Source organism: Centrocercus urophasianus, unplaced genomic scaffold, assembly GCF_019232065.1.
Source record: "Centrocercus urophasianus isolate 14NV4802_14NV808 unplaced genomic scaffold, USGS_Curo_1.0 seq_33, whole genome shotgun sequence".
Classification (NCBI taxonomy): Eukaryota; Metazoa; Chordata; class Aves; order Galliformes; family Phasianidae; genus Centrocercus; species Centrocercus urophasianus.
The window spans coordinates 3,502,219-3,519,754 of record NW_024884900.1 but is presented as its reverse complement, the minus strand read 5'-3'; the positions used below and the strand labels follow the sequence as shown (position 1 = coordinate 3,519,754).

Sequence of the window (17,536 nt, the reverse complement as noted above, 5' to 3'; positions counted from 1 at the left end):
CTTCCTTGCTGTGCTGGTGCTGTAACTGCGTTAGCCCTCTTGCAGGAATTTGACTTCTGAACAGCAGTTGATGTGTCCCACCTTCTGGGTTAGGAAATGATTTTCTCCATTCTCTCCTTGTTATGGGAGCTGATGCAGCAGGTGCTGGGAGCTTAGATCAGATATAGATCAGAGGCATGATGTGGAAAAATTGAAGAGCAATCCTGATCCTTCCTTCTGTGCAATACAATGTAGTTGTGCTGCAAATGGGATTAAAATGGCTAAAGATCATCATGAGGGGTCAACTTTTATCTCGTTAAAGTTTCACTTTGTTTCTGACGCCAGCTGAAAGGCTGCGAGTGTTCCCTGGTGAGCAGGAAGGCAGCACAGCAGGCTGTGAGCCAGCAGCTCCGGGGGCCTAATCCTTACTGATGTAGCATGACCTTGGGCAAGGCATTCCTGTGCATCTCTCTTTTGTAATCTAGAGGTCGCAATTGTCTTTATCTGTAGATTTGAGCATTAAATTGTTGTTAATTTCAAGATATTTTGAAGATTACACGTACTATGTAAGTTTAATCCCTTGTGCCTGGATAATAAATCTGGCAGATCCTGAAAATGGAGGAGTTCAGTGCTCCTCCTGGGCACCAAAGTGAGGAATGTGACAATAAAGTGACTCCAGTTTGTCCAAAACAGATTTTCAGGAAATAACTCCCATGGATTATTTGGGGATAATTCCCAGCTCTTCAGAAGTGGAGGAACACAAGCTGAGCCCGCTGGCAAGCTGGGTGCTGCGCTGGGGAATGGGAGAGTAAACATGGTGCAAAGGGAAGTACATGGAACTGTACTGTAGACTGGAGGTGGTGGAGATGGGTAATGAGTTTGGATGTAAAAGCAGTGGTATGGAGCTGTGCTCAAATTTGTCAAGACAATAGTTGTGCTAACAGGGCAGGCAGGGTAGATAAATGGTGGAAATGCGAATGAGATACCATAGCAGCATTTGAACAAACAGAAGGATATTTAAGGGTTTGGGATTTTTTTCTAGATCGTCACCCTTGAGATGCAGGATTCTGAATTCTTGGTTGTTTGTTCGTATGTTTGTTTATTTCCTGCTCAAAACTCTCCGTTGGAAGCGCAGTTCCATGAGATGCCAACCACTTCAAAATGAAAACATGAGCAAAAAAAAAAAAAAATAAAGAAGTATTAATCATATTAATCAGCTCTAAAACAGGGTCTGCAGCTTGGCAGCATGCTCTGTCTGGAATCTCCTTTAGACCTTAACTGGTAGAGTGTAGAGCTGATGGTCACCAGAGAGACTGTGCAGCTCTAAGTACAGTGCCTCGGGGACTGGGGCTGGCAGTTCCATTAATAACTGCTACACTGCTCAATTTCAAGGTCGTTCAAGGGGGGAGTTGCCCATAAAAAAGACTTGATATCCATGCTTATGCTTGTTTTGGTGCTTCCTGATCAGCTTATGCCTTGAGAGGTGCCTCTTTTCTATGTTCTCTTTGGCTTTTTAGTACTTTATTGAGCTGTTTTGGAGGATGGAGAAAGGAAAATACAGAAACACTTGTATATCAAGAAAAAACACACAGGTTAATTAGTGGTTCCTGACAGATTGCAAATGCTTTATGATTTATGATGGAACAGGTCAGCAGAGTATGGACTCTTACAAAACGCATGGGACAGGCTGAGTAAGCTTGATGGCTGGACTGGTTGGCAGCCTGGTGAAGTACAGATAATCCCTGGTAAGTATGCTTGATAGTTATCCTTATGTATACATCTTCCATTGCTCAGGATCATGTTGCAATTGTAAGCAGGTGGCAATTAGAAGCATGCTGGCATTGCTACCAGAGCTCCTATGTTTCTCTGGGGAAAAGGGGTTTTTCTCATAGTGCTGCAGAATTTGTACCAGTGTGTAGCAGCATTTTCTTGTTGCGATGTGTGTTACACTGCCTAGTCAATGCTACCCACTGCTTATATAACACTCCCCTGTCATGTGCTGACCAGATGACAGTCATGCGGACAGGCATAAGCTTCAGCATTGCAAGAAGCAGATGAGTTATTTGGGGCACTTTGTCATAAATTTGCATCACAACAGTAGGAAAACCTTTCGGATTGGATAAAAGAGTGGGATACAATGAAAAGCTTTAAAAGCACACCTTGGGTTCCATCGAGGAGCATTTCTGGCCATATGTAATGTATACTGTACATCTTCAATCTGCAGTATGGCTATAGCTTGTCTGAGTTCTGCTTCTCTACTTGGGACTCCGGTACAAATGTCTGCTCCAGGGATGGATGCTCTCTGCTGTACTCCTGTGAATCTCCATGTGAACCTTTACTTCTGTGCTGAGCTGATGCTTCTCTGCTGGAAGCACCACATCACATCAGTCTGTTCATTTCCCTTCTTGTCCTTCATCTTTCAGCATCAGCTGCATCAATACTAAAAGCTCTGTGTGGTGAGCTCACTGTGAGTACATTTTACAGGTGACACGCTGTGGCAGTTGGGAGCCCTTGAGTTTGGAAACAGGACGAGCAGTGAGGCCAGAGCCTTCAGACCCTCCCAAATGAAGGAGTTCTCTGGCTGGAGCTGCAGCAGCCACCATTTGAGTCGCAGCAGCAAACTCCTCTCTCTGCCTGTGTTGCACTTCTTGCTGCGGAGCGCGGTGCTGCCTGGATCCTTCGGCTCCTGCAGATGCAGATGGCTAAAGGAAGCTGTGTGGGCTGCTGGCTCTCCAGCCAGCCTGTCCCCGCTATCTCTTCCCATAAACACTGGACCCTTTGTCTCAGGCTTTATCGTGCCCCTGCCATCACAGAGCCCTTTCTGTGCTCTCCTCCCAGCACAGCCACTGTGTTCAGGGGTCTTTTCTTCAGCTGCTCTTTGTCTCTGGGTGTTTATTGTGCCTGCTGCAGAGTGTGTTTGTTGGGAAAGAGGAGGAGGGGCTCCTGTTTGTGTGGGTTTTATAAACCCAGTGCAGTCTTAAAAGAGATACTGAGCAAACTGGTGGTGATAATATTAACCCATCAGTGCCCTGCTTTACTGACTGCAAAACTGTGCTAAGGTTTCCTCAGTGTGTGGAGAATGTTTTGGGAGGCTGGCCGAGTTGTATTGCTGTGGGAGGCAGTAGGCATGCAGCCGTGCAGCAGGGGGTCTGCTCCCCTTTTGGTCTCAACAGACCTTTGATTTTCTGTGAATTTTGCACATGTATGTCAGCAAAATGAGCCTTCCAGACGTGGGGAGATGGAGCTGATTGTAGTATTTAAGCCCATAGTGCTTCTGGAACTTGTTCTTACTGCAAACCCTGGAATGGTAGCCTCTTCTATTTGCTTAACTGACTTCTGCATCCTGTCTACGTCGCTACATCAGTCAGTATCTCTTTGTTGTACCATGTTCCAAAACTTTATGGCTCTGTACTTAAAGACTTTCCTTTTGAGGAAGGTCCTGAAAACAGAAACTTGAACATAATTCTTTTCTTTATTCGGTTTGTTAATGCTTTCAAGGTTAGAATGGCTGTTACTGTTTATTCATTACCTGTGATACCGTATTCATTATTCAAGTCTTCTAGAATATCAGCTGCTCAGAACTTTTCCCTTGTAATCACCTAGTGCTTTGTTACTAGGTTTAAAATAATGATACTAAATAACAGTAGAAAGGAAAAGCATCCATTTTCTAAGCTCCTCTTGTTCTTCCATGTTAATGGAGAATGTGATTTATAACGTGAAAAATCTTTTGTTCAGCTCTGAGAAACTGTTGCAATACCACTGTTGGAGTCAGTTTTCTATTTGAGGGTCCATATGTATGAAAGTACAGTCAGAATAAGGGTTTCCAACATTTTTCATGATTCTGTCCTGCATAAATGGAGTGTACTGCAGATACATTAGTTTGATGTGTGATAACATAGTCGTGTGACCAGAAAATAATATATTTTATAATCAAGGATCATATTTTTTCCTACACTATCGAAACTTCAGCCAGAAACTAATAGGATTAAACTTCTCTTCTCACAAAGTGTAGCATAAAGAATGTTTTCATTTTCAAATAATTAGCATCATGGTACTGGGGGGGTTGCAGTTTGTGTATCACGGCATCTGCATGTTCTATTATTACACTGGGAAGAACTTCTGCAGATTGTGTTCCCTTTGCAGGAGGTAGCAGGGGAGGAAATGCAAAATAGTACAAGCCTTTGTGAAACATGAATCCACACTCATCATGACTAAACCTATTCAAACATTCAGGTGTTTTTTTCCAAGACTGCTCTAGTACTGTTGTCGTGTGATTTGTTTACTTTATGAACTCGCTCATTTTGCCTCATCTTTTTCTTTTCAAGGAACAGTTTCAACTGCAAAGCGCACAGGGATTCCAGCACCCCGAGAAATATCATCCTCTGTCTCAAGGGAGAGAGCTGTACTGCGTGGCCAAGCCAATGCGAGGAAAACTCAGCCCAGCCCCACCTCTTCTGCCACACCAACTCCTACCAAACATGTGCGCCCCGCTAGCAAGTCCAAGCAAGAGAGTGAAACTGGTGACAAGGCTGTTTTGGAATCTCAGGTTAAAGAACTCCTGGCAGAAGCAAAGACAAAAGATTCTGAAATAACCAAACTCCGTTGTGAACTGAAGAAATGCAAAGAGAAAGGGTCGCTTAACCCTGAAGGGATGGGTGCTTCAGACCAAAATGTAGAAACCTTGTCACCTGTTGACATAGATCCACTGATACGGACCCTGCAGGAAAAAAACAGGACTTTTCAAAAAGAGCTTGCTAGCCTGGGAGAAGAAAATCGTGTTTTGAAAGAGAAATTGCTTTATCTGGAGAACTCTCCTCTGTCAGACACAACAACAAGCAGTGGCGGTGACAGCAGCCTCCCTACCCCAACTACCCAAGAATCCAGCTTTGGAAGCCCATCAAAAAATGTACTGAGAGGTGAAACAGTTGAGCACAGGCAGCGAGTGAATGGAGGCACGCTGCGCAATTCCGCCTCTTCCAGCAGCGATGTAACTAAAGCTTCCTTGTCACCCGATGCGTCTGATTTTGAACACATAGCAGATATACCTTCCAGGCCAGCATCCTCCAACAGCAACCACTTCAAAGGTTCCAAATGCTCCACTACAGGAAGTTCTCCAAACAATATTAGCGACCTTTCTGTTGCATCTCTTACGGAGAAAATACAAAAAATGGAGGAGAATCACCACAGCACAGCAGAAGAATTACAAGCCACTCTACAGGAGCTGTCTGATCAGCAGCAAATGGTGCAGGAACTGACGGCGGAAAATGAGAAGCTGGTGGAAGAGAAAGCTCTCCTGGAGACTTCTTTTCGCCAACACAGAGACAGAGCAGAACAGCTGGGTCAAGAAAATGAAAAGCTAATGACTCTCCTCCAAGAGCGATCCAAGAGTGAAGAAAGCAGAGCTCAGGAGGGAAAAGTCCTCGAACTGGAACAGAAGTGTGCAGAAGTTCTTGAAAAAGCACAATTTGAAAGAGAGAAATTGCTCAACATTCAGCAACAATTAACCAGCAGCCTACGAAGCTTGGAAAGGGAGCATCAAGATGCCCAGCAGGTGATCAAAGGCCTGAGAGATGAAAATGAAAAGCTGCTTAAACTTCTAGAAGTGGAACAGCAGAGCAACAGCACAGTGACAAAAACTCTGGAGGACTGCAAAATTGCATTGGAAGGTCTGAAAATTGAGAATGGATCTCTAAAAACCCAGCTGGAGAATGAGAAACAAAAGGCTGCAGAAATCAATGCCATGGGATGCACTACTGACAACTCTGAGGTGCAAGAGCTGCTGAAAGTAGCCCATGCAGAAAAGGATCAGCTGGAAGCATCTTGCACTGAGCTTAAGCAAGATCTGCTGAAGGCAAACAGTGAACTGAAGCATGTTCAGGGTCTGCTATCTAAGGTAAAGCATAGCAGCTGTACAATGTGACAGTTGTTTATCTGTCTTTCCACAAATAAGTAATTGTTGGTCTGTGAATTGCTATTGATCAGCTGATTTCAGTACTAATTATTTCAATTGCATTCATTACTGGTGAATGGAAGCTGGGATGATTACAGTATTTTCTATTTCTTTTGCTATGTGTGTGTTTTCCCAGGAATAACTGTTAGGAAAACTGTGCTTGTAAGTTCAAAATTGATTTCATCTATTATCTTCTGCAGAATATGTTAGTTTTGGTGAGCAGAAATATACTTACCAAAATCTAAGCAAAAGAACAGGTTAATGAAAATGTACTTTGACATTACGTCAACAAATATTAGTGAAAGTTACTCTTTAGTCTGGGTAGAGAGGAGGATCTAAGTAGTTATCAGCAAATATAAAAGCTTTGATAAATGATGAAGGACAAGCTACAAAGTAGTGAATTATAGATGGTACTGAGTACAAAAACACAGGAGCATGAGTTAATACTCAGGGAAGTTGATATGTACAGTGACGATGTACAGTCAAGCTCCAGATGAGATTATTTTGGTAAAACTTCAGGTATTTTTACAAAACTGAAAAGTAGTGTTTGGAGATAGGCAAAGTAATGGCAAAAAATAAATATATTTTGGAACAGATTTCTCTTTGTCATTTGGTGGCTTGTAGCTTTGCTCCAAGCAAGCTTAAGTCAGTCGTTGGTTCTATTTTCTGTCTGATCCTGGGTGTTCCAAAGAGAGTTGCAATGCAGGGTGTCACAGAACAAGCATTAATATGGTGCCAGCCAGCGATTAATGTCCCATCACTGCAGAAGGAGTGATAAGCAATGTGTGCAGCCTTTCCTGTATGGGAAGGGGTCATGGGAAGAACTGTAGAGCTGGCTAGCTGCAGAGGAAGAGAGCACTGCCAAAAAGCACCTCAATGGTTTGTGTGTTTTAGAAAATCCAGGTGTCCTTTCAGCTTAAATAGGTGACCACAGCAAACAGAGTTGCAGAGGAAGTTCCCTGGTGTTTTTGAGTGCTTGCTAGTGCTGGAGTGTGTGAAGAATAAATGAAAAACTGCTGAGTTCTCAGACTCTGCTCTGAACTTTTATTGCTTGGTTTTGAAACCACAGATTTCCTCCTTTTTGCTCTTCCCTTGAATTAAGCTGTTTTGAATCAATGGCTGTTTGTCACACCCAAGCAAGACCGCAGGCTTCTGTAAGGCTGCCCTTCAGTCAGCCTGTGCCAGTGCTGCTTGCTGAGTTGGCAGCCTACATCTTGCTTTTGCATAGGCTGTTCAAGTTCAGGGGTCTCCCCTAACCCTGGAAGCATTGATCTGTGGGCCTGAGCCAACAAACTGAAGTACAGCGTATTCCCCCTTCAGTAATTCCAGCTGTCCTATATCCAGAAAATATACTTATCTGTAGTAGCTAGCTCTCCCACATGTGCTTCACAATCCATCAGAAAGGCGTGTGGTAAAAGCAGCAGAATTGTTAATATGGACAAACTGATTACTCTCATCCCTAAGGCAGTTCTATCATTCTCATAGTATAATACATGATTAGATTTGGAGCTTTCCAGAAATACCATTCTTCTGTTCGTTACTTGCAGAGAGTGGTTTGGAATAACAGTCACCCAATAGAAAACTTCATTTCCTTCCTAGTATCTTCTTTTGTTATCTTTATGTCTGGGAAAGAGCACTGACATTCATAGCTCGTGTATGTTTCTTGGAACTGTCTTGTTAGTGTTGAAACTCGGTTTTCACAACACAGGTTCCATTCTTAAGTTCATGACATAGTGAAATATCTAACAAGTTATATCCCTTAAGAAATAAGGACAGTCAAGCAGTTTTCTTTCCTTATTTCTAGGCTGAGAATGAGTGTGGTCAGCTGAAGGAGGTGTGTGAGCGGCAGGCTGAGCAACTGAGCAGAACCAGCCAGAAGCTGCAGGAAAAAACATCAGAGAATGAAGCAGATATAAAGAACCTAAAGGAGACAATTTTTGAGTTGGAGGACCAGGTGGAACAACATCGTGCTATCAAACTCCACAACAACCAGATCATCAGTGACTTAGAAAGTAGGTGGAGATGAAAAAACGGTTTAGGTGAACTTATTCTGGAGGCTCAGATGTGGCCAGAACCAGTAGGAGGAGGAGGCAGTGTGACCCAATGTGTGACAAGAGCCTCACTTCAGAATTATTTGTATTTTGACCAATCCTTTCTGTGCGTGTGCGAGTCACTGTTTTAACACTTAGTGCTATGGAAATAATGTTACAGACATTTTCCAAACTTGCTGTTTAGCGACAGATGTATCACCCGTTCCAGAACCTGCAGTTACTGGCCTTTTGAGGAGCCTCCGGGTTAAACTGCTAGTAGGAACTGGGAAGTCGAGTTTGCTGCTGTTGTGTGGAAGAGGAGCTGCCACCTGGTGGAATGAGTTGCTCATTTCACTTACCAGTATTAAACTGCTTCCTGACCGTGCACACTGACAAGTGATCCTGCACTTGCAGCTCTGTTAATTCAAAAGCCTGCTTTAGTATCACAAAATAATGAACTGCTTTGGAGATATTTGAATAACAGATCTGTTGTTGATCCTATTCCTGATCCACCGACAGAGTATCATAATTTCCGTTTAATCTCTGTTAGTGACGTTACCAGAGGCAAAATCAAATAGGCTTTTCTTTTTTTTAACTGTTTCTAGGTAAAACTATGAAGCTGGAAGAGCAAAAACAAGATATAGAGAGGCAGCTGAAGGCTCTGACTAAGCAAATGAAGGTAAGGCTCAGATGCCATGACAAGCTAGGCTGAGCTTTTATTGTAATACTGGATTTCATTCAGGCATTGCAATTTTCACAGCAATTATAGAAAGTTATACCTCCTTTCGTTCTCTGTTCCTTGTTTATAGCTGATTCTTTGGCAGTGAAGTAAACTATAATCTAATTTTTCTACCAGTGAACTTCTGCTACTTTGGAGCATGTTCCTGCTTCCTGAACCATCAGTAGCAGTGAGCTCTTTTCAGCAACAATCCTTGTAGTATCACAATTCTGAATGATCAATAGCTATAGTAAGGACCTTGATTCTGCTTTCTGAATTGGAATTGGGAGTTTAGAGTCAGTTGTCAACTTCTTTGGCAATCTAGTCAAAACTGTAAAGACACTGGTATTTAGTTTGACCTCAACATCTTGAAATTGTGCTGAAATCCTGTTCTCTTTTGATCACTGAAAGAGAGGCCAATAATTAAGTGCTCAAGTGGCATTTTTACAGCAGTTTGTGGTTGTAATTATTCTTTCTAGGAGGATACAGAAGAATGGAAGCGTTTTCAAGCTGATCTACAGACTGCAGTGGTTGTAGCCAATGACATTAAGTGTGAAGCCCAGCAGGAGCTCCGTGTGGTAAAGAGAAAGCTTCAGGAGGAAGAGGAGAAGAGTGCCAGGCTGCAGAAGGAGCTCGATGAAGTGAAGGGCAACAACAGGTCGGTGACTTACAAAGGCCAAGATCTGATCTCCGTGACTGCTAACTTGCATGCAGACAGTGCTTTGTCAATAACTATTCATTGGCTTGGATGTGTATGTTGTCTGTTTTTAACTCTTCTGATAGATTTTGTGGTCTTTTATTCTAAGATGTTCTGTTCTTTTCTCTTTTTGATAATCTAGTTCTGTCACCTAGGCCATGAAGGTTGTAATAAGCTAATATGAAGTAATAACAATTGCCAATATCCTTTCATAACTTTATTCTCACTACTGTATTCCACTGTTTTATTGCCTTCATAACTCTGCACATCTGCATTAAGCCATCTGTGAAAAGCTTGGCTGGCTACATATGGGACATCCAGAAGAGAACTTCTTTCAAACTGAAGTGAGGATTAGCTGAACTCTTTGTTCTGCAAGTCCAGTACATGCTGATTAAATGAATAATACAAGTACTGGGATTCCTCACCTCACATCTCCTGACCTTAAGTCAAAACCTGTTGTGTGATTGAATGATCTGGCCTGGCTTAACATTCTAGAAGTGATTTTTGTTGTGCAGCAGACCCTCTTGAAAATCAATGTCTGTAGTCTGTGGTTGGGCAGGGAGCAGTAAATATGAGCTGTTTAGAGATATACCCCAGCATGGTGAGGTTCCATGAAAGCATGGTAAGATCAAGTGACTTTACAATTGAAATTGGAATCAGCACAGTTGCCTTACAATGTGGCTTTTGTTCCATGCAGGATGTTTTATGCATGACATTTTATTCCAAAGTCATACTACAATTGAAGTACTAAATAATAAAGGATGGAAAAAAAAATGTATGTTAAGAAGGGCAGCTAAAATTTATGAAGGAGGCAATGCTGTACTTCTTTTTTATTGCATTGGCACAAGCAGAACTAGAGCTACAGGAATGAAAATTTGTACAGGGAGAATGGTGAGAAACAACACACACAGTGATACTGCTTACCATAAACATGCCAAATGAGCTCTGCTCCTCTAGATTTTTCCAGTTAAACTCTCTGCTGCCAGGTTCAAGACCATTGTTAGAATAGCCACAGAAACAAGAAAACACTCCTTTCTTTCAGGTAGAATAACAGTCCGGATTAACATTGCTTACATTTCTTCTCTGTTTTCCATTCAGGAGCTTCCTCAGCAGCTGTACAGTAGATAGGTTTTGTGTGGTATATGGTTCAGAATTGATGGATAGAACAGAAATCCATTTTTTTCAGGAGAAGAAAATGTGTTCAACTTCCAATTCTGTTATTGGTGTGTCCAGTAAAGAAAGGCTATTATGTGCACTGCATTGAGACAAAGTGATTAGCAGACAGTATTAAATTCTAAGCTCTGTTTTTATTCTTAATTTGTTCTTAATCAGATTTCTCATGTGGAATAGGACAATGTTCATCTGTACATAAAATATCAATATTCAGACATTAATCCATATGAAGATGTATTTAGTATTTGAACTGGATAGAAGATGACCTGCTAATTTGCAAACTGGGCTGTTTCTCTTACACGTACAGAGAACTTGCCTCTACTGTTGGTTCTTTGGCATAAGAAGCCTGAGCTGGAAATACTGATTTTAAAATTAGACCATGGAAATCCATACATTTGTAGCTTTAGAAGAAGCATTCAGACTTGTTATTTGAGTCAGTTTTGGCATTTGTCTTGCTTTTTCTCATACGTACAGAAAGATATGTCTGTCTTCTGCATCGCCTTGGTTGTCTGTATAGCTTGCTTTGAGTATTACTTTGGTCTTGAAGCCAGACGTGCTGTCTGCAGTGGATAATGTATTTTCTCTTTCACAGACAGGCGTTGAGATTTTGCATCTGTTAATTTAGGTTTAACAAACTTGACTGTGGATGTCAGTGTCCATGCAGAGAGTACTCAGGCAAGTTTCAGTACTGAGTGTATGGAGAAATTAATGAAGTCTATATAAGTCATTACTCAACCTGCTGATCAGCAGAAAAGCTGTGAAACTCACCTATAAAACAAAGCCTTGACATTGCCAAAGCTACTGCCAAGAGCAAGTTCTACACTTCCCTACACAGTTGTTTTTGGATTCCTGAGGTGGCTGTGTTACCGAGCACCTCAACTTCCTTTATGTGGAAAGATCTGGGACATTCTCCTCGTTTCAGTTAGTGAGCGTTCACAAATGCTGCTGCTCAGGATCAGCAGTGGATTCTGGTGCCTGTGGTGATTTTAAATGCGTGCTCAGCACTGGTGAAAGCAGTTTGTAGCACAACACCTTAACACCTTACGTGAAGTGTCCCTCCTGTTTGTTACTTCTGAGCAGCTGTGCACTCAGCTGAATGTCTGAGTCCCCAGTGAAAGTTTCCTGTCTGATTTTTGAGCTGCGATTGGAAAATGTACCTTCCAAATAGTTGTTGCTGCTCAAAGGTTTTTTGGCAAAACCTCATCCATCTCTTGAGGGTCAGTAGACTCCACTCATAAATTGATCTTGAAGCCAGTTTTCTCCTACAACATCCTGCCATTTTAATGTTTGCCTGTGGCTGCCTGAATTCCTGCCTCCAACACTGATTTCACCATTACATTCTTCTAATCAGACAAAAAGTCACTTTTGGTTCAGGAACAGCCAAAGAACTTGCAGAAAAAATCCTGATGAGGTCATCAGAGTTCATCTGAACGAAGGTAAGAGCCTCCCAAAGGCGACTTTAACACAGATTAAATGTCTAATTCTATGACTAAGAATGTTGGGGGGAGGTTGGTCCACCATCAAACAAGTGGAACAAAGGAGAGAGAAGTTCACTTGTCCCAAATTAGTACTGATTAAAACCTACAAATTGATTACCACATTTCAAACAGACCTATGGTACTTCACATTGTAGTTAATGCTATTTCTCTGCAGTTATATGCAGAAGTTTGCCATCCACCGAAAGTCTTGTAACTTTTCTCAGATATGGTGGAAATTGAGATAACATAGTCTCCATCCTTGGAAGTTTTCAAGACCAGACTGGATAAGGCCCTGGGTAACCTGGTCTGACCTCATAGCAGATACTGCTTTGAACAGGCAGTTGGAAAAGGTGTCTTCCTGAGGTCCCTTCCAGCCTAAATTATCCTGTCATCCTGTAGCAAGTCTCACCTTTTCAAAAAACTCACCTTAGAAATAAACTCACGTTTTGTAGCTATTTTAGGATCAAATATTGAACTGGAGATCATCTCCAGTACTATGTTGGGTTTGTATCACAACAAACACATTGGCTGCTGAGTGCATCCAAATTTTGAGTGGCCCCTTATGGCTTCATGCACATGCGTTTTGGAGCCTTTCTAGCAATACAGTGTTTAGCAACAGAGCGAGTTTATAGGTGTGCCTTTGACTCTTTCCCTCCCTTTTTTTCACAGAATTATGTTGGCACTATAATATTAGGTACCTTAAATCAAGAGCATGGTGGGAAAATAGCTGGGCTGGGAGCAGCATTCAGAAGACAGAGAAATTATAGCTGGAATTAAATGAGCCACTTCCTATAATAATAATAAAATCTAACCAAGTCCTCAAAAGAAAGCCTGAAGTGAAGCTTGTGATGTATCCCACTAATTTGCTTCTGTTCTTCCTCCTAAAGTCTCAAATGCTGCAGCATGGCAGTGTTACATGCTTTTTCTCCTGGAAATAAGCTTGTACTCTATGTGTATTAAAACCTTATGTCAGTCTTTATGTGCTGATGTGCTGCTCATTTGTGCCTGTGTTTTGCAGCTGTTCTGTCTTTTAGAGGTTTGATAGATCATTCTGCTCTCTTTTTAAGAAAGCATAGTAGGATTTTAGAGCTTCAAGTGTTCTTGAAGTACTGTTTGCTCTAATCAACTGATCTGTTGGTTAGCTCTGTAGAGTTTTTGGTACCCAACAGAGATTGCTTTGGGCCCTTCAGTGGAAGGACCCTGACTAAACCTGGGCTGAGGGCAGTGTGTTTCTAATTATGTGACCAGGTTCACGTACCCATTTTGGATGAATAGCCCTAACTGAATATAGGCAAAGAAAGCCAAGTATGCAACCACCCTTATCCTCTGAAACTTGTTTCTGGGCTCTAAGTACTTTTTTCTTTCCTATCTGAGCAATACAGATTTACGTTATTGATGGTTGCTCATTGTGTCCCAAAGCAGAGTTAGTGGAGTGTTAAGGCATTCCTGTAAGACCGGTCTTGCACCTGTATATCATTCTTTCCTCTTTATTTGGTGATGATGGGATGACTAACTGTATAATAGAGAGCTGTACCTCGAAATGGGCATTGTACTGCTTCTTTTAACTTCTCCCATTGTTGTCTGTATCTCCTTAGGTGCCTGATCTCTACCAGCTAACACAGCCCTGGATGGATGCATAGCCAGGCCTGTGAGACACTTCAGGACATGCCTTCAACTTGCAGCTGAAAAAGGGAAGTTTCAATTGGAGAAAAGCACCCCCAGTTTTTTATTGCCTGCAAAAGTCGAGTGTATCACCAAGTGTGAATCTGCTCAGGTCCGCTTTCTCCCCTTGGACAAGAGCCTGATTTCTTTGTTTCAAAATGCTTCTCTCTTCAGAAGACTCCGTGAGGCAGGAAAAAGTTCTGAATTAATTTAAAACCAACTAGAAGTAATCACAGAGATTTGGGAGACTGAAATAACTGATGGCCCCTTTGGAGTGATGGGGCTTATAGGCATTTGAACAGAAGTTCAGATGCTCTATTTGAAGCTTAAACAACAAAAAAAATACTACGTGTATGTCTGATTTGTAAAATTTAATGTGCATACACATTTGTTCTCCATATAATATTAATAAATCTGTGTGTCTAAATACACATGCATACTGATCTGTGTGCAAAAATGCACACGAACTCTCTAGTGATTCCCACCTTTGCAGCTCTTGAGTTGCTCGTGGAAATTATTTACTGAAATCCAACAGGAAAATGAAATAGTAATATTATGCTATTTAATTGGTATCAGCTGTTTTGTTGGTTTCAGCCTTTTAATGTTGTGTTGACAGCGCACTCACCACTTGGTGGCATGTCTGACTCAGCGTGTGCTAGGAAGCAGGGTGATGCTCAAGGAGCACGATGTCCTGACCCGACTTTCACAGGCTGTGTCCCACAGAGGAGAGATTTGTCCTTGCTGTGAGAATTGCAGGTGAAGAGATCCAGAAGGAATAGCAACGAATACGTCAAGCTCTAATCATTATCCTCTCAGGAGGAGTTTTTCTCATGCCCTTAACTCAGGTGAAGTGCATAATCAGGGAGAACTTGTTTTGCTACTGGAGACACCTGAAGAGAGCTTTACTTGGATGCTGATGAGAAACTGAAAAGTCACAGTCTCTACCAGGATATCATCAGGATTTGTTACAGGACTGGAATTACATATTTTGGCTATGGGATTCCATCCTTTTCTCCTGGATGTGAAGACCTAGCAGGGGCCTGATCTCAGAGGAGGCTGAGCTAGAGAATTCTGCAGGATTCTGGCACAGCCTTCACCTATGTGCCATTCTACTGGAGTGTATGCATACATGCACACTTGTGTTGCCTTTCTTTACTGTGCTGGCAGCTGTTAAATGTTGGTTTTTATGTTTAAGAAATTATATATATTGAAGTGCCAAATAAATGTTTGTGTTTGGAATTGTCTGCTGCCTACTCTTGGCTTCTCTTCTGTTCTGTGCATCAGCAACTGTGTGTCGTCTTTGTGTCACTTGGAGTTCAGGAGGATTGACAACAATGTAATATAATGAAGACTAGATTACAGAGTAATTATTTCTGAAAACATGGTTCTGCTGTCCTGGGCCACTTGTAATGAGCAGATCATCAGAGCAATTCAGAAACCTTCAAAAGTACGATGGCTGCTCTTGCAAAAAAATCTATACATAAAGCACAGAAAGACTTGTACCTTGCTGGCTACTGTCCACACATTCCAAACCCAGAAAACAAGCAGAGTAACTCGTCTTTAGAGAAAAGCTCATGATGTCTATTTCTCTCATCAGTGAATGAAACTAAGCAGTGGTTTTGTGAAAAGGACTCTGCACGTTTCGATTTCTTTGTGGCCAAAGTGCTCTGCTTCATGCTGTAGCTGCTTCACTTAAGCCAGCTGCACTTGCAGCTTTTATCTGTGCAAACCATTTATTCTTGTTTCAAGGTAAGCATATAGCAGATGCTGACATTTTGCTTAACTCCATCCTCTTAGTAGCAGGACTTAGTCTTCTTGGCTAGACTAGTCTGTGAAGCATGAGCTTTTCTCAGAGTTAAATCCTGCTCAGTGATTCTAGTCTGGCTGAGACTTGTCGTTAATACTGGCAGCCATCACTCCTTTCCAGTGTTTTGTGCTACCATTCAGTATGGTTCCTCTCTGGCTAAATGAAATCTGGGTCCAGCTTCCACTTTTCTGCTGAAATGATGGCTCTCCACAAGCCTTGTACTTGATCGTTCTCACCTGGTAAACCAGACAGAACTCTTACATAGTGGCCTTTTTAATTCTTGGAAACAAAATGGATTGCACTGGTTGACTTAGTCTCCTGAAGCTGGAATCTATTCTCTTTGTGTTTTCTTACAATGAAGTGCAGATGCCATCACCTGATGATTTGTTATTTATATCTTAAAAAGCCATGAAGGAAAAAGTGAAGGATTGAGGTTAAAATTAGCCAGTAAAACAGTGGCTCCCTCAGAGCTCTGTGGATCTTATCCAGTTTGCCTTTCCTCCTTATTGGATTAAATGGAGAATGGAACTGAAATGGCTTTTTCTCTAGCCATCTGCCTCTGCGGTCCCTTCTGGCACACAAGGAGCTTGAATGAATTAGCAAAGAAATGCCTACTTAAAGACAGCACCTCCTTAAGCTCTGCCAAAAATAGAAGCATTAGTCACTCTTATTCTCTTATTCATTGACACCCTTTAGCCCTTTGCATTTTGTAGGCTGTGATGCCAAAAGGGAAATAGGAAGACTCCAAGTTCTATTTTTAACTAACAGGAGTTGTTCAGTCTCATGGGTACTTGCCTGTTGGAGTCTTCCAGGCGCCCTGTGAAATCTCTTCTGGTTTTCTGTTCATGTAGCCCTGGGTGCCTACCTTACTGCAGAGTAGGGGAATGGTGATGCCTCAGCTTCTGTAGATCAATGTGCATTTCTTAAGCTGCTAGCAGATAGGGAAAACCATGTAATAAAGACTCTCTTTTTTATGTCACTAGGCTTTGTTGTCTAATTACAGCTTTCCTAAACTAAAGCTAGGTAATTACACTTGAAGTCTGCCTGGGCACTACTAGGTAAGTACAGTGTCAGTGCTAAGCCATTTCATCCAGACCCATAAAATGCATGACTAGAATCATCAGTTATACTTACAATTATGCTTGCAGTTTTTATGTAATGTGGACTTTTCTGTATTAATTTCTTTCATGCTCACCACTTTATCCTGACTTTAAAATTTCCTATCAATGGAGTAACTGAATGATCCTTACTGTTAAAATAGGGGCCTTCTATTTTGAGTACATCTACCTTCACTACAACCACTGAATTTTGGTATTCCTGTGTCTGTTAGGATGAAGCACTTCTGAGTTTTATTCCCTGTATGTTTGCTTAGAGGTGGCAATTGAGGGTTTACTGGTTTAGCAGATGTTTCTGTTGATAAGTTGTAAGAGTTGAATTTCAGCGTTTTTCATTATGAAGCATGTTTTCTGGTTTAACTTTTGTGGTTCTAATCTGAACCCTGTCCAGCTAATTATTTTTTTCCAGTTATGAGATTTTAACTGATAATAATGACGCCAGCAGAAGTTGCATCAATTAAAAACATAGAACATAACATGACATCTTTCTGTTTAGATATTTTCCTTGTTATATTCTGAGTACCACATTAGCCCATTGGCCCCAGTGCTGTACTGAATGCCAGTCTTCAGGTGATGATCTGTGGTGACCTGAACTTCATAAAACTCTTTGTTCCCATGATAGCCCTCTGTCCTGCAGAAGATGAGAAATGGGGATGATACAGCTAACAACAGAAAGAATTGTTAATACACAATGATTTCATGTTTGCTAGGCTCTAAACAATGATAGATGCTGTTCAACACTCCAAAACTCTCCACTCCACTCTCCAAACACTCCAAAAAATGAGCGTGAGCATTATAACAGTGGGTTTATATTCGGGTATTACAATGTAAGATTTGCATCGTTAGATTTGCCTTACACGTGAAGACCTGCAGTTTCTGCCTGTGTTTCCTGTTGCTGCTGACTTTGCTCTGGTTTCTGCTTTGCAG

At 41.7% G+C, this 17,536-nt stretch overlaps 1 protein-coding gene across 7 annotated transcripts in view; it reads left to right on the top strand.

The window, feature by feature from the left end:
* SPECC1 (sperm antigen with calponin homology and coiled-coil domains 1) overlaps positions 1-17,536 on the top strand; it is a 78,048-nt gene that overhangs the window by 41,002 nt on the left and 19,510 nt on the right. For 4 of the 7 annotated variants that reach the window (XM_042830043.1, XM_042830044.1, XM_042830042.1 and 1 more), the window contains 4 exons: positions 4,305-5,872; positions 7,734-7,941; positions 8,565-8,638; positions 9,157-9,335. In XM_042830043.1, the coding sequence (XP_042685977.1) occupies positions 4,305-5,872; positions 7,734-7,941; positions 8,565-8,638; positions 9,157-9,335 (2,029 nt within the window). Of the gene's footprint in view, positions 1-4,304; positions 5,873-7,733; positions 7,942-8,564; positions 8,639-9,156; positions 9,336-11,898; positions 17,518-17,536 lie in introns of those variants that run through there. The other 3 variants (XM_042830047.1, XM_042830048.1, XM_042830046.1) reach the window with 3 other exon arrangements.